This window comes from Ascoidea rubescens (assembly GCF_001661345.1).
Source record: "Ascoidea rubescens DSM 1968 unplaced genomic scaffold ASCRUscaffold_1, whole genome shotgun sequence".
NCBI lineage: Eukaryota > Fungi > Ascomycota > Saccharomycetes > Ascoideales > Ascoideaceae > Ascoidea > Ascoidea rubescens.
In genome coordinates this window covers 1,497,854-1,510,026 of record NW_017962913.1, presented here as the reverse complement: position 1 = coordinate 1,510,026, position 12,173 = coordinate 1,497,854, and the positions used below count along the sequence as shown (strand labels likewise).

At 32.3% G+C, this 12,173-nt stretch overlaps 5 protein-coding genes across 5 annotated transcripts; 3 read left to right on the top strand and 2 right to left on the bottom strand.

The window, feature by feature from the left end:
* The first annotated feature begins 4,277 nt into the window (after window positions 1–4,277).
* Window positions 4,278–4,787, top strand: ASCRUDRAFT_73615 (uncharacterized protein). Its single transcript, XM_020192366.1, has one exon. It carries the CDS (start codon window positions 4,376–4,378, stop codon window positions 4,544–4,546), a length of 171 nt encoding a protein of 56 aa, XP_020050161.1. The 5' UTR covers window positions 4,278–4,375; the 3' UTR covers window positions 4,547–4,787.
* Window positions 4,788–5,152: 365 nt separating this feature from the next.
* ASCRUDRAFT_24003 (DsbA family protein) lies at window positions 5,153–5,743 on the top strand (the record flags this gene model as incomplete). Its single annotated transcript, XM_020189821.1, has 1 exon — window positions 5,153–5,743. A coding segment is annotated over one exon (591 nt), but the record flags the coding sequence as incomplete, so codon positions are not given.
* A 161-nt stretch (window positions 5,744–5,904) lies between these two features.
* MIX23 (Mix23p) lies at window positions 5,905–6,363 on the bottom strand (the record flags this gene model as incomplete). The annotated part of the gene is made up of 1 exon (XM_020189682.1): window positions 5,905–6,363. A coding segment is annotated over one exon (459 nt), but the record flags the coding sequence as incomplete, so codon positions are not given.
* ASCRUDRAFT_99222 (tetratricopeptide repeat protein) lies at window positions 6,321–8,866 on the top strand. Its single transcript, XM_020195275.1, has one exon. It carries the CDS (start codon window positions 6,735–6,737, stop codon window positions 8,718–8,720), a length of 1,986 nt encoding a protein of 661 aa, XP_020050158.1. The 5' UTR covers window positions 6,321–6,734; the 3' UTR covers window positions 8,721–8,866.
* A 173-nt stretch (window positions 8,867–9,039) lies between these two features.
* On the bottom strand, window positions 9,040–12,120 carry SRO77 (putative Rab GTPase-binding protein SRO77; the record flags this gene model as incomplete). The annotated part of the gene is made up of 1 exon (XM_020189700.1): window positions 9,040–12,120. A coding segment is annotated over one exon (3,081 nt), but the record flags the coding sequence as incomplete, so codon positions are not given.
* Window positions 12,121–12,173: the final 53 nt, after the last annotated feature.

Genomic DNA, 12,173 nt, shown 5'->3' with positions numbered 1-12,173 from the left:
AGAAGATAAAAGGTATGGAAATAAAGACGATGAAGATGATGAAGATGATGAAGATGATGAAGATGATGAAGACGAAGAAGGAGAATAGATATGAAAAAAAGCAAAAAAAACAAATAAGATGGAAATTGTGGTCAATATCAATGAATATGATAGTTTTAAAGAGATTGGTGAAGTATAAAGATACTGATGAGATGAAGAGGTTGAAAGAAACGAATAATTCAAAACTTTAGTTTGAAAAATAATTAAATTTTTTTTTTTTTTTTCTTAATTTCTTAATTTCTTAATATTAAAATTTAGTAGGAATAGCTAAGTAATATAAATAAATGTCTAAAGTTGAAGTTCTCACTAAGTAAAGTAAGGCTGTCTGAAAGCTCTAATCACAAAAAGTTAAATAAAAAATTTGTCTTAAAGTTTTTTCAAGTAATGGGGATAATGAAGATATTTATATTATTGCAAAGAAGATATCGATAAAAGTCAAAAAGATTTAAAATTCTAGAGTTTCCTGTAAAGATAAAAATAAGAGGTGAAACAGAAGTATAATTATATAGATTTAGAATTTTGTAAAATAGGATTAAATAAAAAAATAAAAAAAAATGAAAAGATTAAAAGATTAAAAAGGATTAAAAAAAATAAAATAACCAGATTAAAATAAATAAACAAATAAATAAAAATGCATTGAATATAATTGAAACTATAGTGGGAAACTTGTATTAGATACATAATTTTATTTACAAAAGAAAATGAGAAAAAAAAGGTGAAATGAAATGATAATGATAATTATAGTAATAATAATAATAATAATAATAATAATAATAATTACATTCAAATAAATGGATAATATAAATAAACAGAATAAAATTTGTAAAATTGGTTATGGGAAATTAAAAAAAACCTACAAAAAACTATAAAAAACATATCATAAAAGAAAAGAAAATAAAATAAAATAAAATATATTTAATCGTATTAATCGTAATAATTAATTAATTAATAATAATAATTAGGAAAGATAAAAAATAAAAAGCCAAAAAAGAAAGAGAAAAAGAAAAAAAAAAGATAATTTCCAATGGATAAATTGAAATGAGATGATTAAATTTCGATAAATAACTGTAAAATGGACTCTGGATATAATAAAATTCAGGTAAAAATAAAAGGCAAATGAAAGAAATTGGAAGGTGATTGCAAAAAAACCAGATAATTACAACATACGAAAGTTTAGTTTAGTTTAGTTGTTGAATCAAGAAAGCAAAGGTTTTTTTTTTGAGATGATTAAGAAAATGAAAGTTTTGAATTGCAGAATTGTAAAAAAATAATAAACATAATCAAGATAATCAACAAATTAGTGCAATGCAAAAAGAATGAAAGAATGAAAGAATGAAAAAATGAAAGAATGAAATAGAGAAAATGAAATGTGGAAAAAAAGGGCAAATAAAATTCAAGCGAATTTCTATGGTGATGATCCAAATTTGCCTAATTAATAAATTAGATTGGTATTTTTGAGCCAGTCGACGATCATTGAATGGGAAATAGGTTGAATGAGCAGCTTGAGGTGAATGAGCAGCTAGAGAAACACATTTGAAGGTGGGAAAAGGATTGTTACAGCATAACACAGGGCGAAAGAGATAAAAGAAGCCAAAGAATAAGAATAAAACAAGAACAAAACAAGAACAAAACAAGAATGAAGACTGGAGAATTTGTCTCTTGACAACGATGTCGCTTTGAGTGGATACTAATGATTGGTAATAAAGCGAGGGAAAGTAATTGAACCTGAAGAAGAGATGTAATGGTTGTGGTAGTAAAGAACAAATTGAAGTTTTGTTTGAATTAGACGAAGGGAGCAAGAAATCAGTGGGATTTAATTTGATTTTAATGGTGAATTAATAAATTTTAATAAAATTTTATTAAAATTTATCAAAAAGCACGAAAGTTTATAAAAAAAACTTTATAACTAAAACCTTAGAGGAAACCTTAGGAATAAAAGTTTAGAAAAAGTTTATAGGCAAGATATTGATAAAGCGAAGGAGTCAAAAATACAGAGGAATTGCTGAAAAAAAAGAAAAGCAAACGATATTGGAATCGAAATTACTTAAAACATATAAGAAATAAGAAGATTAGAGATGGGATAATACATGAGAAAGGGAAAAGATGGAAACATTTGGATTAATCAAACAGAATTTTCACAAATAATCGTCAGAAAAATTAGAAAAATCAGAAAAATCAGAAAAATCAGAAAATAGGAAAATGAATAAAGAAAATAAGAAAATAAGAAAATAAGAAAATAAGAAAATAAGAAAATAAGAAAATATAAAAATGAAATAACCAAAATATAGCAGTGTTCATCTGCAGATTATTCCAATAGACAAATAAGTTAATACACTGTTTCATAGCTTAGTAAGACAAACCAATGAAGAGGAATCGCGAATTGCAAACTCAGGGAGCTCAGGGTGTTTATCAATGTATCAATATATTTATATTGATCTATTGATATCATTGGATTGCAATTAATTACAATTAATTACAATCAAATTAAAATCAAATTACAATTAATCTCATTAATATTTACTATGGGTCGTTAAATGTGGAGCAAAGGGCGCTCGGAGGGGATCGAACCGGGTTCTGCGGCATTTCAGAGGAAAAAACCCAAAAAGCGAAAGAAGAGGAAAAAGAGAACAGTGCAAATAAAAGGTGCTGGAGAGCAGAAATGTGCTGTTGAAGAGCTAGTTGTTGAGAAGATGTCTGGGAGATCGAAGAGCAGGTTGACAGGATGGAGGAATGTGAAGTGAGAGAGGTGTTTGAAAAGAGATAGAGGCAAAAGATAAGTGGCAAATAATATGACAATGCTGTTGGAGAATATTATTTGGAAAAGATTAAAGAACGAAGCCAGAAAGAACAGAGAAAGCGTACAAGGCTGTTAATCAAAGGCTTTAGAGGATTCAGGTTTCATAAGTTTCATAAGTTTCATAAACTCATAGCTTGATAACATTTACTTTTATGTAAGTTAAATAATTAATATTACAATTGCAGTACTAAAGAAAATAATAATTATGGAAAAGTATTGACCTCAAATGTTTGAATCATAGTGAGGGAAAAGAAATTGCAATTGGAAGAATAATTGAAAAGGGAATAGGAACAGAATGAGAAAGTAGAAATTGAGTAGCAAATGAATAGCAAATTAGTAACTGTTTAGAACTATACAAATGTTATACTAATATTATACTAATATTTTTAGATGAAATTTGGGTTGATAGAGTTTACTCTTAATGGTATGTGTATTATGAACAGGCTAGCTAGATCGACAAGTATAATCAATAAGTATTAAATAAGTGTTAAACAAAAGCATTAAACAAATGGATTAAATAGCGGTTAAAAATGATAAAAAAGTTTGAGAATTAACTTATGTTAAATGAAATAAATAGGTTTATTTGTTTTACCTGAAGTAATAAGATGGTTAATGATGTTTAATAAAAAAGTATCGCTCTCAAATTTCTATCGTCTATCTTTGTAAGACAATAAAAGTCTAAGACTATTGTTTGAAAGACTAAACTTGTAATTGACTAATAACTGCTAGATATAAATATTAGATATTAGATATTAGATATTAGATGTAAATTAATAGATACATGATATGTGATATATCACATATTATATATGGCAATTAACAATTGTTCTGCTTTTGAATATTCCAGTGCTATTTCTGTGCTATTCCAGTGCTATTCCGATTCAAAATACACAAAGAGAATGAAGCGATGTTTTAAAGGACTATTATCTTTCCTTTTAATATTATTTAATTAGATTAAAGATTGACTAGTCTTTGAATACTGTTACAAGTATAAAACTGAATGCAAAAAGATGGTGTTGTGAAATTCATTTGATCGTGCAATCCATTGAATGTTAATTTGCAATTCCAATCAAGTGATGAATGAGAAAACTTTCAAGCCCAATGCGAGCAACACGATTAATTGTTGGTAAAGGCCTTTTTGTTAATTCGTAATGATGGACATTCAGCTATGGCTATGGTTATAGTTATGGTTATGGTTATGGTTGTGATTACATTATAGCTGTAACCATAATCATAATCAAATTATAATTACAACCATAATTATAACCATAATCGCAGTAAATGGATATTGGGTCAGGGAACTTAATGATTCTGCCACAGGTTTTCGTTGCTTATCCTCACATAGTTTCTCAAAGGCAATTCTAAAGCAGATTTCCAAAGCAGATTCTGAGATTCTGGCAATATCAAAGGACCTTCTTTGATGTCTGATGTCTGATCTCTGATGTTTGATCTCTTTTAATGCTTTGATCTTCTTCTGCCCAACGCCTGTGGGTCTTATTCCCTAGAGAATAACATGAATATCCAAACAAAGCATATTGTATGTTTCTCTTCTCTTCGTCCTTCTCTTACTCCATTCTCTGCTTTTTGTGCCTTTCTCTTTCGGCTATTTTCTCTCGCTCTTACCCTCCCGGCTCTCCTTTTTCAACCCATTCTGCGATTCCGCACTCTGGCACCTCTCTCATCAGGATCACGATAGCTCATCCGCGCTAGCGAATACGCACTAGTGCATGCGAGATCCACGCAAAAAAGTCAGCTCTAAGGGGCTGTTCCGCTCTACACTCGATTACAGCCCGTGCTGTGATTGGTCCGCGGCTGTTTCTCGCGGAAGACTGCACTTGCGTACCAGTGCCAATTCTTTCATCACTTTCTGCCCAGCCAGACCCGGTCTATGCTCGCATTGCCTGCGTTAGGCCGCGTACGCTTCATCTCCAGGACGGTGGAGTTAGTAGGACATACCACGCTTAGATAGGCAGGCCCGCGTGCAGCTCGCCGGACCCCGCTCGGCACTGAAACGTATCCACGCCCGTGGTGGCAATAACATACAAACAAGCCACAGTGGCGGAATCGGCGTTTGTCTGCAGATGGCCTTAATCAGCGGGACCATCTGTACGGTCTCTGCCTCTCGGGTCGGGCTTTTGGGTTTTGTATTAAAGTGCCATTTCACTCCGCTGGTTTCGATAAAGGGCCTCCTTTTGCTCTTGATCTTTTACCAGTAACCATTTGATCTTTTACCAATAACCATTTATTTCTTCTCAATTCACAATGGCACTTCCCTCCAGATTAGCTGGTTTTGCTCTCAACTCCTCCTCCTCCTCCTCCTCTGCTGCTGCTGCTACCTCCAGACCCCATTCTGTTGACATCTTTATCGATTTTGTTTGTCCCTTCAGCGCTAAATTACTAATCAACTGGTACAATGATTTCATTCCATTGATTGAGAAAACCTATCCAAACCAGTTCCAGTTCATCTTAAGACCCCAGGTCCAACCATGGCATGCAATTGGCTCAGCTCTTACAATGGAGACCATTCTAGCTGTTAATCAGATCCAGCCCGATCAGGTTTGGAGTGTAGCTCTTTATTTAATGAAAAATCAAAGAGATTATTTTGATACCGCCGTTATAAATGAAAACAAAAATCAAATCTTGTCTCGATTAGCAAATGCAGTTCAGTTATCAACCAACAACCTAATCACTGCTGATCAAGTTTACAACATCTTGTTTATTAGAAACAAAAATGACAATGAGCCAGTTCACCAAAATTTAGATACAAAAATCACCAACAATTTGAAATACTTTACCAGATTTTCAAGACAAAATGGGGTTCATGTTACTCCAACCATCTCGGTCGATGGTGTTATCAATCCTTCAATTGAATCCTCAACCAAGGTGGATGATTTACTTAAAATATTTAAATCCTATTTATAATTTATATCACTTAAGTATTTACACTTGTTATATAATAATAACAATAAGAATTATCTTTTCTCTATAGTACATAATTTTTATTAACAAGTTCTTTTTCATCTCTTTTTATACTTTTTATAATCGCCTTCCAAATCAACTGTATCTCTAAAACATGTATCCCCCAATATCTCCAAACTTCTATCTCGGACAATACCCTCAATCAACGTCTCGTTATTTAGCCAATTGCTTAAATTATCAATTGTCTCATACTTCTTCTTATCCATTCTTATCCCATCTCTTTCAGCATATGGATCTATCCTCAAATTGTACTCGTGCTCTTCATCGCCTCTTTTGCCTCCTGTTTTCTTTTCTTCTTCTTCAATCTCCCTTCCCATCGTTTTAACCTCTTCCGAACAATACTCAATAGCCCTCTCTCGACTCTTCCACGCAGGATATATAATATCCCTCACAAATCCTTCACATATTGCCTCTTTGCCTCCTTCTATATTTCGACTCTTGTCAATAACGCTGTTTAATCGTTGTCTTAGAATATCATCACTGCCCAATCTTGAAAGTTTCAAAAATGTTCGAACTCCCTTTGCACTTAAACATGTTTCTCGATTTAAACTTGGTTCTCTCACACTTCGGGAATTAGCCCCCTTAATCTCTTTATTCCACAATGACATCTTTTTCAAAAGGACATTACCTAAACACACAAAAAACTATTCTAAACTAATATAAACTAATATAATATATAATTTAATCTAAAATAATCCAATCTAATCCAATCTAATCCAATTTTACTTTTATTTATCTGTGTTCGCTTTCTTCCAGTTTTAAATCACGCACGTGACCCCTTTCTTCTGTTTCTTTTTCCTTTTTCTTAGATATATTTTTTTTATTTTTTATTTTATTTCTATCTGATTTTCATCTCAACTCAGCTCTTTTCAATTGTGCAATAACCAGACTCAGGTTTTATTCCTCATCTCCCTGGAAAATGAACTCAAATATTTTGAATGATTCTGATTCAATTCTTCTTGATCAAACCTCTTCATCAAATACAATAAATAACAACAATACTCCCACAAATAACGATTATAACGATGATAACATAAATAATGATTATAATGATGATAATGATGACAATGATTATAATGATGATAATGAACATACGCCAGATGACACAATTTCATTCAATCAATCAAGAATAGCTGAACTAAGAAAAAAAGGCAACCAGAAAATGAAACATAAAAAATATCCTGCTGCTTTGGTCCTCTATACTGAAGCTCTAGCTCTAGACAAAAATTCAGCTGAATTGCTCTCAAATAGAGCTGCTGCTTTTGCTGCCTTAAACTCCCACGATGAAGCCATCTCTGATCTAAGAAAAGCTATCAAAATTGAACCACTATTTCTCGCTGCAATCGCAAGACTAGCTTTTTCTCTATTATACGTTGGAAAATCTCTAGACTCTTTGAAACTATATGCTAGAGCAATTAAATGTTCAAACGGCTATCTCTTACCAAGATTTTTACAAAATGCTTCAGTCCAAGATCAATGCAATTTTGCTAAAAAATTAAAGTCACAATGCCTTCCCTCTTTTAGAGATCATCTACAATCAAGTTTCTATATAGCTGAAGAAAGAGCAAGACAACAAGGTTATCCCTTTGAAGAAATTGAAAATATAAAGAGATCAATTCATCCTTTTCTTAGAAGGCGTGGCTTAGATGTTTCAAATTTCAATATTTTGAATAATATGAATAATTCATCAACAAATAATAACAATAACAATAACACTAACACTAATACTAATACTAATACTAATACTAATACTAATACTAATACTAATACTAATACTAATACTAATACTAATACTAATATTAATATTAATAATCAAAACAACAATAATAACGCCCACCCTTTTATTGTCTCTCACATACTTCCACCAAGATCAAACAATACAAGACCAAACAATACAAGATCAACATATTCTTTAAATACCCTCATCCCTCCAAATAATCCAAATCCTTCTGCTACTCTGAATTATAATCTAGATCCTTTAAACAGATATGCAAATATTCAGCCCAGTTTCTCTAACTCGATTATCTATCCTTTGAATCTTAATTCCAACCCATTGGCCTTGCCTTTAAATTCCAACCCTTCTATGCCTGTTTTTCCGCCAACTGCTCAAGTACGTCGTGTTTTCCCCATTAATCCTAATATTCGTTTAACTCCTGCTGTCAATTCTTCAAATCCGTCTCAATCTTTTAACTCAAGAACTGAATCAGCTAATCAACATAGAAATATAAATCCTGTTTCTCAACCAAATACAAATCCTGTTTCTCAATCAAATACAAATCTCTTCTCTCAACCAAATTCAAATCTGCAGCAAAACATTGAAACTGAAACTGAAACTGAAGCCGAAGCTGAAGCTGATCCTGACATCGACATTGATTTTGTAACTGCTCAAATCTTACTTCCAAATTCAAATTTAGATAATCAAACTTCCGATTCAAACACAAATACAAATACAAATACAAATACAAATACAGATACAAACACAAACACAAACACAAACACAAACACAAACAATAATACGAATAACAATACAAATAATAATACTAGCAGAACTTTTTTTACAACAAGCGTTAATAACGCCAATGCCCCAGAAAATACTGCAGTTAATGATATTTTACGATCTGTACTTGGTGCTCTCAATTCAACCAATCTCCCTCAAAATATTTCATCCGGAATAGGTGAAGCTATATCACAGTCTTTAAATGGTGAAGCAACTCGAGCTGTTTTTAGCACATTTTCTGGAGCCATTCCTTTGATGTCTGATTTGACTCAAAACAACCATCAATCTCCTAATGTAACTACTACAAATACAAATACACCTGCAAATACTGACCCAAACTCAAATGACGATTCCAATAATGAACAAAATCCTTCAATTTCCGATTCAATTACTGATGATTTAGATTAGATTAAATTCAACTTATTAATTATAAGTAATAAAATTAGAAATTCTATTCTTGTTTTTTCAACCCCTTTTAATTTTTGAATTTTTGAATTTTTGAATTCTCGCATTTTAGTTTTCTATTATAGTATATTGCCATTTTTTGACAATAGTATTTTGATATCTTCCTTTTCTATTTTTGAGTATATATTATAAGCCTTTGAAAACAGTTTTTTTTTGTTTTATCAACTACAACTAATTTTATTATATAGTTAAAGTTTTACATTAAAAAGAGAGTAATTTTTTAATAAATGTAAACCTAAATACCAAACTTAGATTTGAAAAAAGATTTCATCATTGAATTTTTTGTTTGTTCAACATTTTCATTTATACTCTGACTAACAGAATCACCAAGGTTGTTAATACTTTCACCTAAATTATCTAATCCAGTCTGCGCAATTTTTAACACATTGTTAGCATATGAGTTTTGATTAGTTTTTCTATTGGAGTTTCTGGTTACTTGGGTATTACCATTATCATCATCATTATCATTCATATTAAGAATGCTATCCACTGCAGTTGATGTGATAATGTTTTTAGCTATCGCAGTCTCTTCAGGATATTTGGATCTTGCTCGAGCAGCAGGATCTCCTCCAATAATCAAATCAAAATCTTCTTTTGATATTAATTTAGTACCACGAGCCCATTGAAGTGCATTTATTGTAGGTCTAGATGGAACCTTTAATGAATCATTGAACAATAAATCAGTTCGATCAGTAAGTTTTCCTCTTTTGGCAATGTTGATCAAGATACTTTCACTTTCAGTAAAACGAACGACAATATCACCATTTGGTAAAATGACACTTTGAAAACCTAAATCAGAATCAAAATTATATGGTAATCTAAGCTGTTTGATTGACAGAAGTGAAGGAACAGATAGAACATCTACAATTCCACTTTTCAATAGACAAACCAACACAAAATTCAAAAGATTTTTATCAGGTGAAGAATTCATTATTGTTATATGAGCAGATAAAATGAAATTGTTAAACAATTTGTGACTTGATTTCACTAGAGGGGATTTTAATATTCTAACATCAGCTACAGAGACCACAATTATAAAACTGTCAATTAAAATTCCCAGAGAAAGTTGTTCAAAAACAGCATTTCTTGCTACAGTAGATTTTCCAGAACTATCTAGGGGAATGATGTTGATTATTTTGCCATCATTTGATTCGATAGATGAAACATATTTTAATTGAAATGAACCATTATCAGCCGGAATTATTTCAAAAGTTATTAATTGACCTATTGAAGTCCCAATGTACAATAAAATAGAGGAATATTTTGAATTTTGTTCAACTTTAGAAATTGAAAATTGAAAAAAGCTGACAAAAGGATTTTGAGAATTTAAGGAATTTCTGTTTGATGTTGGTTTGATCATACCATTGTTGATATTATCGATAAAAAGTATATAAGGATTATTTCTATTATCAGTAATAAGAATATCTCCATTAGAATAGCCAACAGCTGAAAACCCAATATCTGAATTTTCTAAAGAGGTGACTTGAATATTTGGATCAGTAGAAGGGATAAAAGTTCGAGGTAAAAACCCCTGATAAATATATGGAGGCTTTATATGAGAAATGTCGACTAGTGATTTAGGTTGATTCTGTTTACTTAGAGAAATTTTATTGAATTGTCTTGATAAAGCCATTAAATCGCTATCGGTTACTTGAGGAGTAAAATTGGTGTTTTTGCCAAATCTGTAAAAAAAAACATCACCATTTTCATTCGAACATGTAAGCTCAGCGACTTCAGCGGAAAAAGATATTTGATTGATTGCTGCTTTTGGAGAATTATTAAAGCCAAAGGTGGTGTCAATTTCAAGGACTTGGGATTCATCAAGTTCAGTATTCGAGGCATCCCATATTCTTATTGCGCCGTTTTTGTGACCAGTAAATAAAACAGATTTTTGAGCATATATTCTACCAGATGTCTTTGATGGCAAGCCACCTTTTAATATTGGTGGGTGGTTTTTATTTAGCTTTGAAGTTTCAACAATTCCCAACCATTGAGGTCTAGGAACAGGGGTTGCTGTTAAGTACGAAATTTTAGGGAGAATCCAAGAGATTGCAGGTGATAAAAGAGAAGAGGAATATTCCAAAGTACCTTGGGGGAATTTTAATAGTTCCAAGTCACCATTTTGTAAAGATACTAGGATGAATTCTGGGGCATGGTTACCATGAAAATAAGGAGAAGCAGTTGGAAGAGATAAGAAATTTGATATTAAGAATTCTTGACTGATTGGAAATATTTTTAAATGCTTTGGATTGGCATAAAAGTCGCCCATTTTCTCATAGGAAGTAATTGAATATTTTGGAGTGGTATTGAATTGAATCATTACAATGTTATTGTTAACAACAGGAGAGTTTTGAAATGAATCACCACCCACAATTAGTAGAGCAGTATTTTCTGGGTTTTCCTCGCAGATCCATTCAATCTGAGTGAATTCTGTGTATAAAGTCTCTTGGTTAGCAGCAAATCTTTGGTTTTGAGGAATGTTGATATTGATATCAAAGATAGATCTTGCTTGTAATAATTCTCCCGAATTTGCATCCCAAAATACTAGGGAGCCATCGTCGTGGGCAGTTAAGATGTTTAAACCATTTGGATGATATAAAGCTTTGATTATTTTAGGGTATCTGTAAGATGAAAGATTGGAGTTGTTCCCCCCTGGGGCACCAGGTTGTAACTCATAGCACAATTCTAGTTTGAGATTATTTGTGGACACAGAGTAGACGACAGCAAGATCAGAGTAAGCAATTAAAATCGAGCCAAAGTCTCTTGGGTTGAATTGAATTGATTTCACAGGAGAGTTCAAGCTGACAGATGCTCTATTATTTTTTCGCTTTCTAGCTAGGATTTGTCTTTGGAAGCTTTGCAAATGAAAGGAAGTAGCATTACCAGTGGATACATTGAAGCAGTAAATCATGCCACTGGAGACACCAAGCAAGAGATAGTCTAAGGAAGGATCAGATTCAATGGCAGTTACTTTGCCTGGAGCAGAATAGGTGGTCAAAAACCTGTTGGACTTGAGAGAAAATACCAACACATTTGATCTGGCGTCAATTGCAACCAAGAAGACTCCCTTGATGAACCTGAGATCGACTATGGGGGCATTGATTTTGAAGCTGACCTGAACATGAGATTGGCCAAAAACGTAGATGTATTCGCTGTTGGAGATGGCGAGCAAGCTCTGAACAGGATCGAAGCCCATGCAGAGATTGCCAGTGTTGGAGAAGCCATAACTGTTCAACTGGATAACATCAAACAAGTCAGAGGAAAGATGGGAGGAGTAGTCCACATCACCAGCAGTTTTGATTATATTCTTTACGCTCTTGAGTTTGTTTCTTCCTTTGAACATCTTGGATCAGAGAGCTAGCAGCAGTTTGGGGGAGCAATAGCGCAGGAACAGCA

Excerpts from the sequence above, each read along its gene's own strand:
- ASCRUDRAFT_73615 (XM_020192366.1), top strand. The coding sequence starts at position 4,376 with ATGTTTCTCTTCTCTTCGTCCTTCTCTTACTCCATTCTCTGCTTTTTG.
- ASCRUDRAFT_99222 (XM_020195275.1), top strand. The coding sequence starts at position 6,735 with ATGAACTCAAATATTTTGAATGATTCTGATTCAATTCTTCTTGATCAA.